The sequence below is a fragment of the Xenopus laevis genome, chromosome 3L, assembly GCF_017654675.1.
Source record: "Xenopus laevis strain J_2021 chromosome 3L, Xenopus_laevis_v10.1, whole genome shotgun sequence".
NCBI classification, from domain to species: Eukaryota; Metazoa; Chordata; class Amphibia; order Anura; family Pipidae; genus Xenopus; species Xenopus laevis.
In genome coordinates, this window is record NC_054375.1 from 113,765,490 (window position 1) to 113,786,485 (window position 20,996).

A 20,996-nucleotide genomic window follows, 5' to 3' on the forward strand; every position below is an offset into this window, starting at 1 on the left:
TTTCTCATTTTCTTTTTTTTCTTGTAGAATACTGAAACAGTATAGCCACCCTAACATTGTCAAACTTATTGGAGTCTGCACACAGAAACATCCAATTTACATTGTTATGGAGCTAGTGCAAGGTAAGTGTTCTGCTATGCCCGCCTATTAATATTGCATAGTGACACAGTACAAGACTCTGACAGCCTCAAGCTTGACAATATCACTTTAGGTTCTGGCTGTGTAGCAAACACACAAAGTAGACTTTCTCATTAGCCACCTTTCCATGTGTGAGAAGTCAGATCTAAAATTGAGCTAGGGCCAGGCATTGGAAATTCAGTCTTTTTTTCTTAAAATAAACAGCAAAATATGTTGTTCCTTTTCACAAAATTAAATTCCAGTGTGAACATAATCTCTGTTTCAAAAAGTCATGACAGCATGCCAGTGACAATGTGATTTGCTAAAGGAAGATAATTATTGGATTCATTCTGGAAATAACTAATTAATCAAACCTAATTGGTAAAATATTAAACAGTAATTCCTACATGCTCTATTACTTTCCTGATTTACACTCTCACAGCATGAACATTTAATAGGATGGTGCCCAGTAGTGTAAATTGAGGTAATTGGGCCCTGCAGCAAAATCCTCGTGCATAGGGGAACCTTAGCCAGCAAGTGCAGTCCTATGGGGAACATTTAGATGCCTACACACCATTAGGGATGTAGCGAACGTCGGAAAAAAAGTTCGCGAACATATTCGCGAACTTGCGCAAAAATGCGAGCGGTTCGCGAACGGTTCGCGAACCCCATAGACTTCAATGGGAAGGCGAACTTTAACATCTAAAAAAGACATTTCTGGCCAGAAAAATGATTTTAAAGTTGTTTAAAGGGTGCAACGACCTGGACAGTGGCATGCCAGAGGGGGATCAAGGGCAAAAATGTATCTGAAAAATCTGCCTGTTATTGCAGCAGTCAGCAGATGAGATCAGAAGCAGGACAGCTGCCCACTGCAGCTACATACAGAGCACTGCAGTAGAAGGTAGATTACTAGCCAGCAAAGCTACCTAAGCTTAAATGTCCCTCAAACCCCTGCAGACTTCTGTCCCTCCAATAACAGAGCAGTATCAAAACGATTACTAGCCAGCAAACTTTCAACTGTCCCTGAAATCACTAACAGGCAGCAGCTCTCTCCCTACACTATCTCTTCAGCACACACAGGCAGAGTGAAAAAACGCTGCAGGGCTTCGGTTTTTATAGGGAAGGGGAGTGGTCCAGGGGAGAGCTTCCTGATTGGCTGCCATGTACCTGCTGGTCTGGGGTGAGAGGGCAAAAAAAAGCGCCAACAATGGCGAACCCAAAATGGCGAACGTCGCGCGACGTTCGCGAACTTCCGGCGAGCGCGAACACCCGATGTTCGCGCGAACAAGTTCGCCGGCGAACAGTTCGCGCCATCTCTACACACCATGATATCTGACTTCTGTGTTGTGGGAAGATTTATACAATGCAGTAACTTTTATCCAATCAAATCAGTTCTTTATTCACTCAAGAAGAATGTACTGATCAACCTCCATGTAACTTTTGAATACTGTGATATTTTTAGATTGTGTTAAATGTATTTCAGTGCTGTTTTTTTTCCTTTACAGCTTTATACATATGTCCCTTTATCTGCATTACATATTCTTTTTTTAAATGCATTATATTTTTTCTCATTCTCATTTTTCTGAGCTTTTGCGATAGGTCATAAATATTTTTATGTAGCGCTTCATGAACACACTGGGGTGGTATTTATTAAAACTCAAATGTCAAATTCGACCTTACTCCCAACCAGGATTTGGCTTAGTTTACTAAAAAATCAGAATGAAAATTGTACATCTGGGAAAAGTCTCGACCGATTCGAATCATACATCTGTTTCCAAATTGTTGCTTGAAATCCACACATTTTTCAGATATTCAAAACCAGTATCAAAATGCCAGCAACCTTGAAGATCATGAAGGCAAGAAACATCTGGAGTATTTCGGATTGTTAGCAGCTTTGGAGCATATTAATCTCAAAAAATTAAACGTTTTTCCCCCTCTAAAAATTCAGATTTCCTACCATAAAAACTCGACCAGAAAAATTCAAGGCTTAATAATTAGGCCTCTAGATGTGGTGGGGAGCCATAAAAGAAAATGTCTGTTTATACAGGACCTGGGCTTATTTGTAATGATACTGTGTAATGCTGGTTGCATTAGGAGTTAACAGAAGCCCTGCACTAAAAAATATTCAGAACCTTTAAGTTGCAGATGGATTACTGCTTGATAAGGGCACAGAATCCATTAAAACATGATGGATGAACAAATAATTTTTTTTTCTAGGTGGAGACTTTCAGACGTTTCTAAGGAATGAAGGTCCCAAGCTGAAGGTGAAAGAGCTGATTAGGATGTCAGAAAATGCTGCGGCTGGAATGGAGTATTTGGAGAGTAAACATTGTATTCACAGGTACAGACCACGGAAATGCATGCAGTGTAGCACGCACAATGCTGAAAGCCACACAGGACTTGTCTCACCTGAGGGCAAATCTTGTCAAGAGCTTCCATGACACAAACACACTGCTGATTCTAATTTCCTACATACTTCATATAATAAAAATGACATAATGTCAAAAAAGGGTATTACCATACTGGCGCAGGTTTGTCATTTGTAATTGTTGCTATAGCAAAGCACTATAAATAATTTTTGTTTCTTTTAATTTTTGTATACAGTCTCGATCCTCTAATAACCGAAATGTGCTTTTTCTAAGTAGTGAACTATGTTTGTTCATCTTTAATTAATATTATCAGCACAATCCTTATCTTTCATATCAACTTTCAAACATCGATGATGTATTATGCAGTCCTCGTGCCGCCATTTGGCTCTTGTTGAGCTACAGCTGCCAGCAAATTCTGGGACTTGTAGTTCAACAATAGCCAAAGGTCTTGTTAGATCCTATGTTCTCACTCTCATTCTCAAGCTTTTTGAGTGATAAGAGTTCACTTGATCATTGTATTTATGCCTGATACATTTATCCAGCAGCAATCCAGCAGCATGTCATTTTTTGAATTGCATTATACCAAATAAGCTGGCGTGACTTTTGTTAAATGGGTAGTGTAAACAACTAAGCAAGCAGAAGCTCACAAGAGGGAGAACTGTCACTTACTCATCTGTATTACTAGGTAATTAAGGAAGGGGATTAATTTAACAAATATACAATGCCCTAGTTAGAGAAAAAAAGGGCCCAGGCAGTTCAGAATGATGGGACCTTCATGTGAGGGAAGATAAAACGCTATAAATCATGGATGTCTACAGCCCTCCAGCTGTTATTGGGCTACATTATCTCTATTAGCCTTTATTGTTAATGGGATGGCGAGCGTTCCAGTTTTACAACTGGTGGGTGACAGGTTGGACAACCTTGATGTACTATTTATCCTGAAAATATATAACACTTGTTACAGAAAATATTGGGAGCAATACAATAGCAATAATACTATAGCAATGGATGAGATATTTTCCTCCAAGCAATAAGAACAGTACATGCCAACATTTAAACTGAACGTGTTAGTATCACTTGAAAAAGTTCCACTGATATGGACTCAATTTGATTCATATCCTTACTATATCAAACATTCACATCAAAATGCATCACTTTGTACCATAAACTGCCAGTCACCAAAATACTGTTGCAGGAGCAGTCAGGGGTATTTACACAGACATCTACCATTTATCTCTTGGGCATAATATGAAAATTGCATTACATGTACAACAGTGGCTTTATGTATAACTGCCAGTTTGTGAAATGCTTTGGGCCCAGGGTAAATGTCCTCTCTGCCCTACACTCATAGTCATTTAAGTCTCTCCTCCCTGGTGACAGGATGCCTAGCAATTCCTGCTTTAAATAACCATGTTCAGTATATTGTTCTGCATTACAGCACCGAGTACTGCAGACACATGAATGTTTTCCAGGTATTAAAAATGAGCTTTACATTTCTGGCAGGGATCTTGCAGCCCGCAACTGTCTGGTGACTGAGAAAAATGTCTTAAAGATAAGTGACTTTGGCATGTCCAGAGAGGAAGAAGATGGAGTGTATTCATCCACTGGGGGAATGAAGCAGATTCCTGTTAAATGGACAGCGCCAGAAGCCCTCAATTACGGTACAACATGTCTAAATTTGTCTCCGCTGCACATCTCTATGAAAAGCTGCAAACAGACTGTATGAGAAAGTAACTGCCTGCTTCACATCTTCTGCCCTTCTGCCATCTGCTCCCAAACATTAAATCTTGTTTGATGCACCTCTATAATGAAAAGTCTATGAGGTCTCATAAATTACCACTCTCTCTTTTACTTCTGTTAGAATACTACTCAAAGCAAATCTGGAAACTAGCGCTGAAGCATTTCACATTTTATTTTAGTGGCATTTATTGTTGGATACCTCTGTTGTATCCTGGTCAAATCTAAAAGGAATCCACCTGATGGACAAAGCTGAAAAGAAAGTTGAAGGCAGAATTAGATTATGGCAGGAGGCTGTTGGGGTGCTGATGAGTATACTTTTATACATTTCCCCCATAGATTGGGACCTTAGCCCAGAGTCCGACTGGGACACCAGGGGTCCACCAAAAAACCCTTATACCAGGGGCCTACCCAAAAACCTTTAGACTAGGGACCCACTCTAAGTATTATTTTCTTCCTCTCCTGACTCAACCTCTATTCTCCTATTCTCTTTTCTTGACATACTATAACCTAGTATTCCATCTATTTAGCCTCTTTATTCTCATAGAAATAGGCAATGACCATGAAATAGGCCAAACGTTTAGAAGCAGGAGGGCCCAGTAACACCTGGGCCCACCGGGAGTTTTCCTGGTATCCCAGTGGGCCAGTCCGACACTGCCTTAGCCTTACTGCACTGCCAGTCTATTACTATTATTAACATGTATTTATATAATAATATATTAATAATAATTCCCCCCATAGATCTGAAAAGAATCCTAATCATTAAATATTTAGGCTGTCCCCCTTCTATACACCTACTCTGTGCTATTTGGTAATATTTTATACATTAATGTTGCAGTGAAATACCAGCATTTTAGGGGTTGCAGTACCCATGCTATATATTTATTTAATCTTTTTTTTTCTGTTATGATGCCTCATCAGTTTATAAGGGAAATTAGATTGCTTTCTGGTATATGCTCTTGGATATGGGAATAACATTTTAAAAAATCATTTAAAATATATATATTTTAATTATAAGCCCCACATATTTGGCTCCTGTGGATATTGTCCCTTAATAACAGTCACTAAAGCTACAATTCAATTCAGGATTTGGCTGAAACACAGTACTTTCTGCAGAATTCAGATGATTCTAAAGTGTTCGGCCAAACCAAATCCAAACCACTGGGCAACAGAACAGAATCATTTTCTCTTCACTGATGAAGATACATTTTTCTCAAATTTGAGTATGCAAAATAAGTTCCATATCATTTATGGAGGACTCTGTATTTGGCTGAATTCAAATGCATGATGCATCCTTAGAAAAAAGATCAAGCTCTAGTCATATCTGCATACATTACAGCATGATGAATTTCTGTCTGCATTGCAGGTCGGTACAGTTCAGAGAGTGATGTTTGGAGCTTTGGTATCTTACTCTGGGAAGCCTTCAGCTTGGGTTCCGTTCCCTATGCAGTTATGAGCAACCAGCAAACAAGGGAGGCCATAGAACAGGGTAAGTGTGAAAATACCTGGGGGCGTTTCAGGTTTGACACCTATGTCCATATGCGGGCTTCCTTTCTTTTCGGAGTGTGTGTGACGCCATTGAGCTTGAAACAAAATTCAAATATTTAAAGGCACCACGTCCTATTTCCCATCACCCAATAGATTTATTGTACATAATTCCTGGGTGCGCTTCTAATCTGGGTTCTCTGTTTCTTGACCTTTGCCTATCCTTGACCACTGCTGTATTGATGCCTGAGCCGACCTTTGCTTGTTACTGACTATTTTTTCAGATCCTGACTTTGTACTGCGCTGACCTGTTGTACGACTACACTTAGCTCTAACCCTGTCCCTTCTGTCACACATTACGGTTCACTTGTCTGAACTCTCATATTGGTTCTCTCACTTTAAGACCTGGCAGCATCCGAGTAGCGGACGGCTCTGCTCGAAGTGAAAGGTCGGCTGTTACAGGCAGAAGCAGGAAACATGACCTGAACCCTGGAGCTCTGGGTTTTGGGATATCAAATGTGACAGTAAGTGTGTAGAAAGAGAGAGTTGGCTTGAATAGAATGGTGAAACCATTGGAAAGAAGCATATGTCATGATATTTCAAGTATATTGTTAACCTAATCTTAACAGTTTGCTTTATTATCCCTGGTGCTTCATAGAAAAACCATCATATTTGTGGGTCGGTTGCTAATGTTTACTGCCCATGTGCAAATTTTCCCAGTATTTATAAATGAGCCCCAAGGACTGCACATAGTAGGGTCCTAGGCTCCCCACAGCAACCAGTAGATTTCACTACAAACATCAGTGACAAGCCAGGTTAGTTACCACCCTGTCTCTGTCATACCTCTACCCATGGATGCCCGCAGAAATCAGGGCGCCCAGTACGACAACGTTTTCTGGGCCCCCCCACCACCACCACTACTACTGTACAAAGGACACAAAGACATGGGCTCTAAAACAGTAAAACCACTTTTGGAAAAGGATTATTAAGCCTGCCACAACATCAAACAGCATAAATGGTGGCCAGGAGATTCCTAACAGAAAAAAAACCATTGATAGCCAGGGCCCCCTACAGGTAAATAAAAATTGGTGGCCAGGGCCCCCTACCTAAATAAAGATCATTAGTGGCCAGGGCCCCCTACCTAAATAAAGACAGTTAGTGGAAAGTGCCTTACAGTGCCCTGATTGGTGGACAGGGCCCCTACTGATATGTGAAGACATTGGTGGCCAGGGGAAAAAAACATTGGCATTCAGTGGATTTAACCTCTAAAATTCATCAGACGGTCCCCTTTATCCCCCTCTGGCAACTTCTTTGTTCTCCGACGGCTTTCTTCGTTCGTCGTTCTTCATATTAATAGTTACTGCCAAAAACTGCCACTTTTTCCTCTGCAATATTGCCAAGATACTCCCTTTTCATTCACAAATAACAGGCAAAACACTAATCCATGCCCTTGTCCTATCTCATTTAAACTATTGCAATCTCCTACTAACCTGCCTCCCTGACTCCAACCTCTCTTCCCTGCAATCAACCCTAAACTCTACTACTAGAATCCTCCTGTTCTCTCCTAAAATGGAAACTGCTCTACCCCAGGTAAAATATTTAGCATGGCTGCCTGTTAAGCAAAGGATAGCATATAAAACCATTCCGCTAACCTTCAAAATCCTTCACTCCTCTGCTCCTCACTGCATTTCTTCATTTGACTCACTGTATGTTCCTGCCTGTCTCTTAAGTTCTGCTCCTCTCAGAGCCACCATCTTTTCACAACTCATATCTTAAACCTTTCTATTGTGATGCTTGTTACCTCTGAAATTCCATCCCTGAATTGCTCCGTAAGGAACACTCTCTCAATCTCTTAAACTCACATTCTATCTTTTGGAGCACTAGAACATTACTCTATTCCTATAAGTATGATTGTTTCCCTGCCCAGTTAGGGACCATCTGACAATTCTTATCCACAGCAGTAAATGAAGGGGGAATTTCACTGCATACAGTCAGGTTTCTTATAAAAACGGTACACATTTTTTAATTAAAGTATATTGGAGTTTCTTTTTCATTAAAGAAAGTAAATATGGGATTTTATTTTTTTGCCTTTAAGGAACAATGCTGTCTTCTAATATGTGCCTGTATGTTATCCACCCACTTAGACTGTAAACTCTACAGGGCAGGGGCCTCCTTCCTACTGTCTCTCTTACCATATGGCACTTAAGCTCTGTGTACTTATAGATATTTATTGTATTTATTATATTATTTGTCCTCCCTGTGTGTACTGTTATATGTTGTAAGATTGTACAGCGCTGCATATACTTACAGCGCTTTATATATAAGGTTATACATAAATATCTACTACAGGGATTAGCCACTCAGCCTAGCCCTGCAGAAACCATTTCTCCTGAATGGTGTTTGGTGACACGTGTGTTTTCTTAGCAGCAGAAGAATACTTGGCATCGCCGCACCAACAGAACTACCAATGCAAACATAAAGGCTGGTTATTTTGAGCTAACATACTGTAATCAAACTTGAAATTAGTAAGTGCTATAATAGGTATCTATCTGGCGTAGCATGAGATACCACTGTGAGGTTACTGGCTACATCTGTATTTTAGCTTATACTCAATGTTAGGAGTCAGAAGTATATTGTAAACTTAAGAAAGGGCATGTAGAGTTTGGGAAGATTATAATAAAGAGTTATTAAGCAGCTGAAGCTTTGTCATCTGTGCTCCTGTCTACATTTGTTGTTAACTAACTGTACAAGGTAAGTGGCAAGTGGCAATGTCACTTAGACGGTGACAAAAGACAGAGAGGCAATTTCTTATTCCTTGATATATTCTCTATTCTGCATGTAGATATTCTGAATGCCCTTTTGTGCAAGATTGTATTGCCAAAGTATTGATTCTAGGCTTCAGAGCACTAGGTTGATTGCACCTCAGGCCATTATCTGACACGGCATGATCATTATCATTGTACAGATAAATGCATTATTATACATCCCAGCATGGCCATTATTGGCTGTAAATGTTCATTATCTCAGAATAAAAAGCTACTAATATTAGAGGGTTTAAACATTGTTATTATCTTTAAACTGTGCATCACAATTTAAATGCATCTAGATGCAAAATAATGCTATAAAGTTGTTTGTGTGTATATTCTCTTTAGCTTCAAGTGATTTGATTTCAATAATACACATTATCCTCATACCAACATTACACAAACTCACCAGATCCTTGTGCAGATCAGCATGCTAACATCCCTCAGATCATCACACATACAATCTTCACTGACTGTCACCTATAGACACATATAAACACACATTTAGTTCCAAATATATCTTGGACAAGGCAGGCAGTATATTTCCATTTTCTCTGTACAGGTATGGGACCTGTTATCCAGAATGCTGGGAACTTGGGGGTTTTCTGGATAAGGGATCTTTCCGTAATTTGGAACTCCATTAAGTCTACCAAAAAAATCATGTAAACATTTATGTAACTCAATAGGATTGTTTTGCCTCCAATAAGGATTAATTTGGGTGTATTCTTAGCTGGGGTCTTGTACATGGTACTGTTTTAGTATTACAGATAAAAAGAACCATTTTGAATTATTTGATTAAAATGAAGTCTTGTCTATAGGAGATGGCGTTCCCATAATTCTGAGCTTTCTGGATAACCGGTTTCAGGATAAAGCATCCCATACCTGTAATAATAAAACAGTACCATGTACTTAATGGTAACTAAGCTGCACAAATCCATATTGGAGGCAAAACAGTCTAATCGAGTTTAAGTGATTTTTAGCAGATTTAAGGTGTGATGATCCAAATTACAGAAAAAGACCTTATACAGAAAATCCCAGGTTTCTGGATAATATGTCCAATTCAAAGCCTGTTTTGAGCAAGGGGTGGTAAGGAGACCTGTGTAATTCTGTGAGATGCTTTTTATACTTTTATAATGATCCACTTTTAATTCTGTTATATTGTTTATTTAATTGTTTGTTATATTGAAAGACCCAGTTTGTTATAAATGATTTGTAACGCTCTGCATTTGTATAAGTAAGTAAACGATGATGATGAGAGTGACAGTACATTTGTGATACTTCGTTCATGGTGGATTTGAACTGTCTTCTCTTCTCTACTCTCTTCTTGACTTTAAAATCCATGCAGTAAAGCTTGATGAAGTATATTGTACTGCATGAGTGCTCCCAAGAGCACTCCCAGTAGTAATCTTAAAGGGATACTGTCATGGGAAAAAAAAATTTTTTCAAAATGAATCAGTTAATAGTGCTGCTCCAGCAGAATTCTGCACTGAAATCCATTTTTCAAAAGAGCAAACAGATTTTTTTATATTCAATTTTGAAATCTGACATGGGGCTAGACATTTTGTCAATTTCCCAGCTGCCCCATGTCATGTGACTTGTGCTCTGATAAACTTCAGTTACTCTTTACTGCTGTACTGCAAGTTGGAGTGATTATCACCCCCTCCCTTTTCCCCCCAGCAGCCAAACAAAAGAACAATGGGAAGGTAACCAGATAACAGCTCCCTAACACAAGATAACAGCTGCCTGGTAGATCTAAGAACAACACTCAATCGTAAAAACCCATGTCCCACTGAGACTCCTTCAGTTACATTGAGAAGGAGAAACAGCAGCCTGCCAAAAAGCATTACTCTCCTGAAGTGCAGGCACAAGTCACATGACATGGGGCAGCTGGGAAATTGACAAAATGTCTAGCCCCGTGTCAGATTTCAAAATTGAATATAAAAAAATCTGTTTGCTCTTTTGAGAAATGGATTTCAGTGCAGAATTCTGCTGGAGCAGCACTATTAACTGATTCATTTTGAAAAAAAAAATTTTTCCCATGACAGTATCCCTTTAAATAGGGATTGCAAACCACTAATATACAAATGCTTCTTTTACTTGCAGGAGTCCGCCTGCTTATCCCAGATAACTGCCCTGATGAAGTCTATAACTTAATGCTGCGATGCTGGGAATATGATCCAAAGAAGCGGCCTAATTTCAGCATTGTACATCAGGAGCTTGTCAACATCCGCAAGAGATACCGATAAGTCTTCTGAAACTATGAACTCAGAAATTTACTGCATTGCTATAAGGGGGCTCTTTTTCTCATCCTTTGCTTGTGCTTTCTTGGTTTTATTACAGAACCTCAGAGATTCAGGTATTGGTGCACAGCAGTAATTTTTACACTTTTTTACAAACTGTATTATTGGGTCTCGGTACACTATCCTTTCTTTATGTCACTGTGCTAGAGGCTGATTTATAGCTGCACAGCAGTAGCAGGGCTCTGGGCAAGGGCTGCCATCTGATAGGTATTTTACTGCCTGGCCTGTAAAAATGATACTTCATGCCAATGTTATTAATAGTGAATTGAGATTAAAATATAGGAAAGTTGTTGGCAACTCTACTCTGGGAAATGCTTTTCCAAGAACAGATAATGAAGGACCATGGATGAGACTGTTAGCTCCATTAACGAACTATTGACAAACACTCACTTCAGACCAATCCAGGCCTGAGCTGAAGAGTTTAAAGGAAATAGTTTCACCTGTAATTTTAAGGGTATGGGTTCAACCAATATTTCTTGAACCATCTCCAGCTTTTATTAATTGTGTCCTTGCCCCATTGCTGCACATCAAAGATCAGCACAATGTCAAATAGCAAATCAGACATTATTGATTGTAGTTTGAGAGCATGAGAATGTCTTAACGTGTATCAATGTGAATACAGGTAAAGGACCTGAATGCTCATGGGGTTTTTCAGATTAGTCATCTTTCCGTGATTTGGATCTCCATACCTTAAAGGAGAAGGAAAGGTAAAAAAACAAAGTTGTATATATTAAGCACACAATGGAGAACTATTACAAGAATTGTGCCTCTATATGTCTTTCCCTTTAGCTGTATTCAAAGATGGAAGTAAAAAATTTAGCTGTGTGCATGTAATACAGAAGACATCCCTCTCGCTAACAAAACCAGCTCTATTAGGGCTCGCACATGTGCAGAAGAAATTCTGCAAGCCCTACACATGCGCATAAGGATCTTGTGGCTTCCCTGTGAAGCGATGACGTTGCGGTCATATGATGCAGCCATTCGTCATCGCTGACCTCTGCACTCCCTTTTCCCCATTGCTTGGTAACAAAGGGAAGCTTTGAAGCTCCTGCGCAGCAAGCGCAGAAGCTGAGGAGCAGAGCTCAAGTAAATCAATTCGGGTCTGTCTGACTGAGGTCTGTAGTAATATATGATTAATAATGGAAAAGAGGCAATTTAAAAACATGCTTTTTAACTAGATACTATTTTAACTAGATACTGCGTCTGCGTTTTATGTTAAAGGGCAGATTTATTAATTTTTGTGCGATTGTAAATAAAAAAACCTTCAATAACCCAACGAAAATTGATCACGTTTTTTGTAATTACGTTTTTTCAGGATTGTGTTTTTTTTCTACAATTTACATATTTTAAGAAAAATGAAATAAACAAAATAGCACAAATCGTTTGAAAATCACAACCTGGAATGTGCCCCCAAATGTATAAAAATCAGAGTAGCAGAATCTCATGTAACCCCCATAGGTACCAAATAAATAACCAAATCTAGGCAACTGCCTAAGAATAATCTAATCTGACATTACCCCCCTAAAAGTATTAAATATCTAGGTTGGTCCTTTCTACATCTAGATTTATGCCGCCAGTCTTAGCTTCTTCCTATATGTTTGAAGTTGCACCTCAAAAGTCTTTTGGGTCCCACTGAAATGGCAAATAAAAATGAAGTTGTGCAATTTTGTGCCTTTTCTAATGATGTCACGAGTGTGGACCAATACTAACCAAGCTGCACCAGTCCCTCTGATGTCCCTTCAATTTAGGGACAGAGATTAGGGGAAGACAAACACAGTTACACCTATAGAACAATCAAGTTCTCATCAAATATTCCACCTGTGACAAAGTAAGGGAACATGAACAGTAAAAAGAATTTACAATGCAAGTATCTGTCGTTTTCCTGTTTTCTCTACATTTAAGGGGAAGTAATGTCTTAAATAGAATAAGGCTAAAAATACTGTATTTTGTATACTGAACATAAACATCTTTGAAAGACCAAGACTGTGCACATGCTCAGTGTGGTCTGGGCTGCTTAGGGATCATCATAAATTATCAAATCAGCACAAGTCAAATAATATCTGCCAGAAGCCAATACAGCAAGACTGATTAATAATTAGAATATGCAGACTGCACTGGGTCCTGTGTTGTAATGTAATCTAATGTGGATTTTATAGTTTTTGTGTTGTTTAACACAAACTTTCTCCAACTCTGCAGAACCAGTGGCTGCAGCAAAATAATCCTTCAAATATAATACCAGTTTATCTGTTTAAATCTGGCTCCATGATCTTTGTCCCTGCAGCTGGAGTTGGAAACAGTAAAGGGGATGTAAAGGGAAACATAAAATCCAATACAAATCTCTACTAGGGATGTAGCGAACGTCGGAAAAAAAGTTCGCGAACATATTCGCGAACTTGCGCAAAAACGCGAGCGGTTCGCGAACGGTTCGCGAACCCCATAGACTTCAATGGGAAGGCGAACTTTAACATCTAGAAAAGACATTTCTGGCCAGAAAATGATTTTAAAGTTGTTTAAAGGGTGCAACGACCTGGACAGTGGCATGCCAGAGGGGGATCAAGGGCAAAAATGTATCTGAAAAATCTGCCTGTGTGTGCTTGGAAGAGATAGTGTAGGGGGAGAGCTGTTAGTGATTTCAGGGACAGATGATAGTAAGTTTTGCTGGCTAGTAATCTGCTTGATACTGCTCTGTATTGGAGGGACAGAAGTCTGCAGGGATTTGAGGGACATTTTAGCTTAGGTAGCTTTGCTGGCTAGTAATCTACTGTTCTCTTTAAACAACTGCCATACGTTGACCTTGTAGGCATTGTTTGCCCAGTTTTTTTGGACGCAGCCACTGAAGCACAGTTGCCAGAAAAAATATGCCATATAAATGCTGAAAATAGTAATTTTTTGCCATACGTTGACCTTGTAGACATTGTTTGCCCAGTTTTTTTGGTTGCAGCCACTGAAGCACAGTTGCCAGAAAAAATATGCCATATAAATGCTGAAAATAGTCATTTTTTGCCATACGTTGACCTTGTAGGCATTGTTTGCCCAGTTTTTTTGGTCGCAGCCACTGAAGCACAGTTGCCAGAAAAAATATGCCATATAAATGCTGAAAATAGTCATTTTTTGCCATATACGTTGAGTCAACGTATGGCAAAAAATGACTATTTTCAGCATTTATATGGCATATTTTTTCTGGCCTCTGTGCTTCAGTGGCTGCGGCCAAAAAAACTGGGCAAACAATGCCTACAAGGTCAACGTATACACTACTACAGCGGTGGATACGGATTACGTAAAATATATGAATGCTGCTTGAAAAAAAGTAACTCAAGTGGTTTTTCTAGAGACGATAATATTATCAATATTTAGACAAAATGTGAACAAGCTCACACAGCTAGATGGCGGGTTGAAGAAAACAGTGTGCAAATAATGCCTACAAGGTCAACGTATACACTACTACAGCGGTGGATACGGATTACGTAAAATATATTATGGCTGCTTGAAAAAAGTCACTCCGGTGTTTTTTCTGGAGACGGTAATATTATGGATATTTAGACAGAATGTGAACAAGGTCACACAGCTAGATGGCGGGTTGAAGAAAACAGTGTGCAAATAATGCCTACAGGGCAAATAATGCCTAAAGGTCAACTTATACACTACTACAGCGGTAGTAAAATAAAAAAAAGTAAAATTAAAAAAAAATGAATATTAAAAAAAAAAATTAAAGTTGGTGCTGCTGAACTACTAGGAGCAGCAGATTAGCACACCAGTCCCACTCCCCAACACTGCTAGACTAATAGCACTGGGCTCTTATAGTAGTAGTAGTAGTAGTAGTAAAACAACAAAAAAATAAATAAAAGCAGTCCTTACAAGGACTACTGTTATTGCAGCAGTCAGCAGATGAGATCAGAAGCAGGACAGCTGCCCACTGCAGCTACATACAGAGCACTGCAGTAGAAGGTAGATTACTAGCCAGCAAAGCTACCTAAGCTAAAATGTCCCTCAAACCCCTGCAGACTTCTGTCCCTCCAATAACAGAGCAGTATCAAAACGATTACTAGCCAGCAAACTTTCAACTGTCCCTGAAATCACTAACAGGCAGCAGCTCTCTCCCTACACTATCTCTTCAGCACACACAGGCAGAGTGAAAAAACGCTGCAGGGCTTCGGTTTTTATAGGGAAGGGGAGTGGTCCAGGGGAGAGCTTCCTGATTGGCTGCCATGTACCTGCTGGTCTGGGGTGAGAGGGCAAAAAAAAGCGCCAACAATGGCGAACCCAAAATGGCGAACGTCGCGCGACGTTCGCGAACTTCCGGCGAGCGCGAACACCCGATGTTCGCGCGAACAAGTTCGCCGGCGAACAGTTCGCGACATCTCTAATCTCTACACAGTTGCCGACTGCTCTACAGGAAAACAAACAAAGCTGCTTGAGTTCTGCGTGGCTGGAAAGTAAGGCGGGGCTCCCCCTGCTGTTCATAAGTATGATTGTTTCCCTGCAAAGCAGTTAAGGACAATTCCTATCCACAGCAGTAAATGAAGGGAGAATTTCACTGCATATAGTCAGGTTTCTTATAAAAACGGTACACATTTTTTAATTAAAGTATATTGGAGATAGATAAAAACTGAATATTTTTTTTGCCTTTACATGCCCTTTAAACTCAAAGTCGTGGAGTCAGAGTAGGGTTGCCACCTTTTCTGGAAAAAAATACATGCCTTCCTATATATTTATCTTTTGGATCAACCATCATTTTTACCAGCCAGTTGGCAACCCGGAGTCGGAAGCAATTTTGAGTATCTGGAGTTGGACTCACCAAAAAAGTACTGACTCTCACTCCTAATAACTTTAAATACAAGCACTGAAAATAGTCAAATTTAAGAGCTTCTATGAAGGAGGATATGGCAGAAGCAATTCTGTTTCTAAAAACAATACTATAGTTAATTTTGGATTATATTTAACAGCTTTTCTACAGCTATATAACAGGTTCAATTAATAAAATGTATGATTTTGTTTTAGAATTACAAAAGGATGTGGTTTATATTTTGAGCCATTCAAGCTGGAAAAAAAAAGGAGAAAAAGCACAGGTTACATAGCACATAACAGATGAGCTCTGTCCAATACAATGGTGTTTTATCTGTTATCTGCCATGTAACCTGTGCCTTTTCTTGAATAGCTGTCCCCATGGCTACACAGCAGCTTATTTATATAAATAATAAACTATAGTAGTCTTTCTAGAGCAGACATGTCAGTTTTACCAGTGCAGAGCAACAGCACATTATGAAGGTTATTTATCAATGTCCAAATTTATCTCAATATTTTCTGCTACAAACTCCGATCAAATCCGCTTGGGTTTTTTTTTACGCTTATTTTTTATTACACTTTCCCGAAAATTTGCTTTGAGGGATAAAATCCATATTTCACGATTTTTATCGGATTCTTTTATCAGTTTTTCACGATTATTTTCATCCGATTTTCAAATTTTTTTGGATTTTTCACCCAAAAACTCCAAAAATTTCAGGGTATTGCACAAAACCCAGCGCACATCAAAAAATCATTGGGACTTTGCCTATTGACTTTGACAGGTCTGAGATGCCGAATTTTCAGATTCTGACTTTTCCATCCTCTGAGTAATAAATTCCAAAAAATGTGTGTTTCTTTAAAAGTCCCATTTTATTAAAAAAAAAATCACAAATTTTTCGTGATTTTTGCATTCAAAGTTTAGTAAATAATTCCTTATATTTTAATTACTTTTAATAACTTTATATTTTAATTACACTTTCAGTTTTTGGTGTTACTGTTCCTTTAAATATAGGGAATTTGGAGTCAGACCATAAACTGAGGAGTTGGATTGGAAGGCTTTATGTACCGACTCCACAAGGTGATAAAATTATGATAATAAACTGAGTATCATCATAATCATATTACCTTGACCAACAAATTTCACTCTCTTTCTGAGTTTCCCTCTTTTTTTTGGCATCTGGTGCCGCACCCTATTCTGTATATTTGGGTACAACTGTGTGCACTATTACCTGCCTCTGCTGTATTACTACTGGTATAAGATCTGTTATTCAAGGATAATAATATATATCATAATGTGGAGCACCAAGGTTCAAGGCTTCTAAAACCAATAGGATGAAGAACTGCATGTTTGAAAAGGGCAGTATGGGAAATGGCACTGCCTCGTATTCCAGTAATGTGTTCCTGGATAATAGATGCCTATGTGTTATATTCCCATAGGTATTTATATACATGTAAACACAAACACCCATTACTTCCAGAGCCCAGCTGAATTTCTGGGCATTATTCACCATTCAGTAAGCAGATATTTAGTCGGGCTGTGAGAGGAAAACTAGCTGGCTCACTGACCTGGCATAAATATAGGAAATTGATTTTTTGTCTCACTTTAAGCACAAAATTACTACAGCATTCCTTACATTTCTGACCTCATCTGTGTGCCCTCACAGCAGGCATTGCAATATGGGGTGATATTAATAGCAGCCAGTCATCGTACACGGTTTGATAGCACAGAAACCCATAAGCATCCATAAGATTATCGGATACTTGCTGTAGGGTCATTGTGTCAGCAACAACTGGACTGAAATAAATTCCTTTATTTCAAGCATCTCCTAAAAAAAAATAAATGTATCCTTACATCACATGAAGTAAATAGAATGGAAAGGAGCCGGAGCTACTTGCTAAAAATAGTGTATAGCACAACAAAACCACCGCAGGTCTCTGATAGTAACAGATTCCTTCTGTATTATTTATACAAACTCAAATGGAATCAGGCCATTGTTTAACTGAATAGCCCACAGTTCTAAATGAATAATCATACTATGGGGTTATGGTCAGGCCACTTAGAGGGGCACTGAGAGGAAGGTATATCTAGTTTGAAGGAAAGGTCACATTAATGGCCATGAATGGTTTATCAATAAAATGTAGCACTGAGACTATAATAACATTAAATAGGGAGGCTTGATCTCTTGAAGTATTTAAAAAGCCTTTATTTTTGCTTTTGTGGGCATGACCGCAACGTTTCAGGCCATGCGGCCTTTTATCAAGCTTCATCTTTCTATTCAGGCCTCTCCTATTCTCTTATTCATATCAATGCATGGTTGCTAGGGCAATTTTGACTCTAGTGACCAAATTGCTGAAATTGCAACTGGAGAGCTGCTGAATAAAAAGCAAAATAACTGAAAAACCACAAATAATAAAAAAAAAATTAACAAAAAAATGAAAACCAATTGCAAATTGTCTCAGAATATTATTTTCTACAAAATAGTAAAAGTTAATTTAAAGGTGAACAACCCCTTTAAGTTGTGCCTGTTCATTGGTAGAGCGCAGGTCATTTGGCCCAGGATCTTAAACAATTTGAAATGCAAATTTCTATATTGAAACCATTCTGAGAGGCATTTGCGGTCATTTCACTGCTAGTGTGTAATATAACAAAGCTCTCTGTGTATTGAACTAATGTATATAGTGTTTCATTATTAATGCATAGCCCTAGATTCTGCTTTGTGTCCCAGGTCTTGCGGGAAGTTAATAGGGAAAGACGCTAGTCTGCTCAACTGGGGTTTAAAGAGGGGTAACCCCATTTATACAAGCAAAGATAAAAAGTACAACATTTTTGACCAGCACTGACTCCCTTCTTCATTTTAGAAGACTGAGGCTTTTCCTATTGATGTAGTTAGGCCTCAGCTGGAGTCTGTACATGTTCTCTAATGCTAGTCAGAGCCTTATTTGCAGCCATCATAATAGCAATGAATTGTCTTTGATGGCCTTTTGGGGGTTGACGGGTGACATGTGTGCCTATTTAGAAAACAGTTCTGCTGAAATTGAACGTAAGTGATATTGACAGAGAAATGATCAAATGTTACTGAAGACCCATTATTTTGGTGATTTTGATAAACAAATTAAGGAGCAGGAAAGATGGGAATGTGACCAAATGCAACCTTTTTCCTATTACCGTAGTTTCTAAACTACCTGTGCTCATTATCTACAAACATTCTGTGCAAATGATTTGATAGCCTTGTTCCCTTTCATTATACAGCGACAGTAGCTCTTGCTGCATAATTCATGGAATAACACACTTTTGTTTTATTCTATTTTCAATATACTGTATATATATATATATATATATATATATATATATATATATATATATATATATATATATATATATATATATATATATATATATATATATATAATGCAAACTGAATTATGGACCAAAATAAACATATAGCCATGTTATTCTGCAGAGTGCCTTATTATGTACATATATGCTTTGTTATATGAGTGCAAATAATTTTCATATGGTAAAATGAAATCTCATTTATAGACTCTCGTACAACAGCATGGCCGCATCATAATGGTAACATACTTGCCTTACTTCCCGAAGCAATAATATTTGAATAAAGGATCTCTCAGATGAGGAATCTTGCTCTATACAAAGCAAGTGTCAGGCTCAGTATGTGGTCATTATGTTGTCCCGTTGAGGCAATGCAGTTGTGGATATTACAGTGTATTAACTTATTTTATTTAACGTTTGTTGATCGTGTTTGTTCATAGTGATGATGTACCCTGGAAATGATAGAATAAAAAAATAAAGCCATATAAGTACTGGTGTGCGGCTCCATTTCTTTGACAAAAGTCATAAATAAAGATGAAGGTAACATATAATGAACAAGTACAAAATCAAAAAATATTTTACCATGGTCTCTAACCATGGTAACCCCCAGTCCAAGGGTTTGCCAAATTTTTTGTAAAATACCAAACATTCAGATGTGGCTAGAGGTCATCCAGCAGTAAAGCAGTAGCCAAGATATTTATATAAAAGTAAAAAAATCTTTATTAGGACATATGTAAGCCTGACGCATTTCGTGCCTGAGGTGGGCACTTACTCTTACAGCATGTCACCCATTGCCTGCAGCTGCACTGGGGATTGGGTGGATGATTTTGACAGACATTTGCATTTCCACCCGCCAAGTCCTCAGTGAAGAAGATCTTGTAGGAACGGATTGTGTCAGAGGTGAAGTTGGATGGGTGAAGGTCTGGGATGGTGTGAGCAGTCAGGGGTAATGTCAGGCTTGGGGAGCAGGTGGAGATGCTATCAGCAAGGGGGCCTCGGGGCACACCATTTTTAAATCTGGCCCTACTTATTTGAATATGGTGAGTTTGTTTTAGAATGTATAAATGAGCTAGTGATCAATTCTAAGGTATAATCCTGCCTATGAAACAGTTTTGGCATAATGGCTGCCTTGCAGTGCTCTGGTCAGTCAGGGTACTATCTCCTAGGAGTTTGTATGGTCTCCCTGTGCTTGTGCGGGTTTCCTCTGGGTACTCTGCTTTCCTCCCACACCCTTAACAAGTACAGGAAAGCAGAACGAAACTATATTATTAAATATGGGTTTGGGTAATGTACATTTATGAAATCACTTTTGCGCTAACACCACGTGGAGAACTGCACTGCCTCATTAGTTTCCTTGGCTTGTATTACACAATCTGGGGTGTTCAGCTGCTGCATTAAAAACGACAGTTGCAAAAAAAAAAAAAAAAAGGAATGTTTCCCATAATCAATAGCTTTGCTGTAAAGTCTTCTTTATGCTATTAAAAAATGTTGAGCTTGTGCCACACAGGGAGATTAGAAGCTTCTCCGTGTAACAGGCTAGAAATATTGTATGTTGTGTTGTCTCCTATGAGAAAAGTACAAATAAGCTGCAATTATAAGAAAGGCTGTTTGTAGGGCTAGCTACAAGTGGCTGCTACTGATCTGTCCATGTAACATGAAATTACTACTACTACAAAGTATAACCCCTTGTAAGAAGGCGATACAGGTGTGGGACCTGTTATCCAGAATGCTTGGGACCTGGGGCTTTCTGATTACCAGATCTTTCTGTTATTTGAATCTTCATACCTTAAGTCTACTAGAGAATCATGTAAAATCATGAAAATCATAAAATAGGCTGGTTTTGCTTCCAATAAGGATTAATTATATCTTAGTTTGGGTCAAGTACAAACTACTGTTTTATTATTACAGAGAAAAAGTAAATAATGTTTCAAAATTTGGATTATTTGAGTAAATGTTATCTATGGGAGATGGCCTTTCTGTAATTTGGAGCTTTCTGGATAACAGATCCCATACCTGTATCTACTGTATTTTGCATTACACACAGTTAAGTGTAGTCCCTACTTTGGACAGT

The 20,996-nt window shown here is 38.6% G+C and overlaps 1 protein-coding gene across 1 annotated transcript in view; it reads left to right on the forward strand.

Moving 5' to 3' along the window:
* The window catches only part of fes.L (FES proto-oncogene, tyrosine kinase L homeolog), a 73,571-nt gene extending 60,776 nt beyond the window's left edge, over positions 1-12,795 (forward strand). The window contains exons 15-19 of the mRNA XM_018253172.2: positions 28-122; positions 2,335-2,458; positions 3,990-4,147; positions 5,590-5,712; positions 10,616-12,795. Of these exons, the coding sequence (XP_018108661.1) occupies positions 28-122; positions 2,335-2,458; positions 3,990-4,147; positions 5,590-5,712; positions 10,616-10,758 (643 nt within the window). The 3' untranslated portion in view covers positions 10,759-12,795. The remainder of the gene's footprint in view (positions 1-27; positions 123-2,334; positions 2,459-3,989; positions 4,148-5,589; positions 5,713-10,615) is intronic.
* Positions 12,796-20,996: the final 8,201 nt, after the last annotated feature.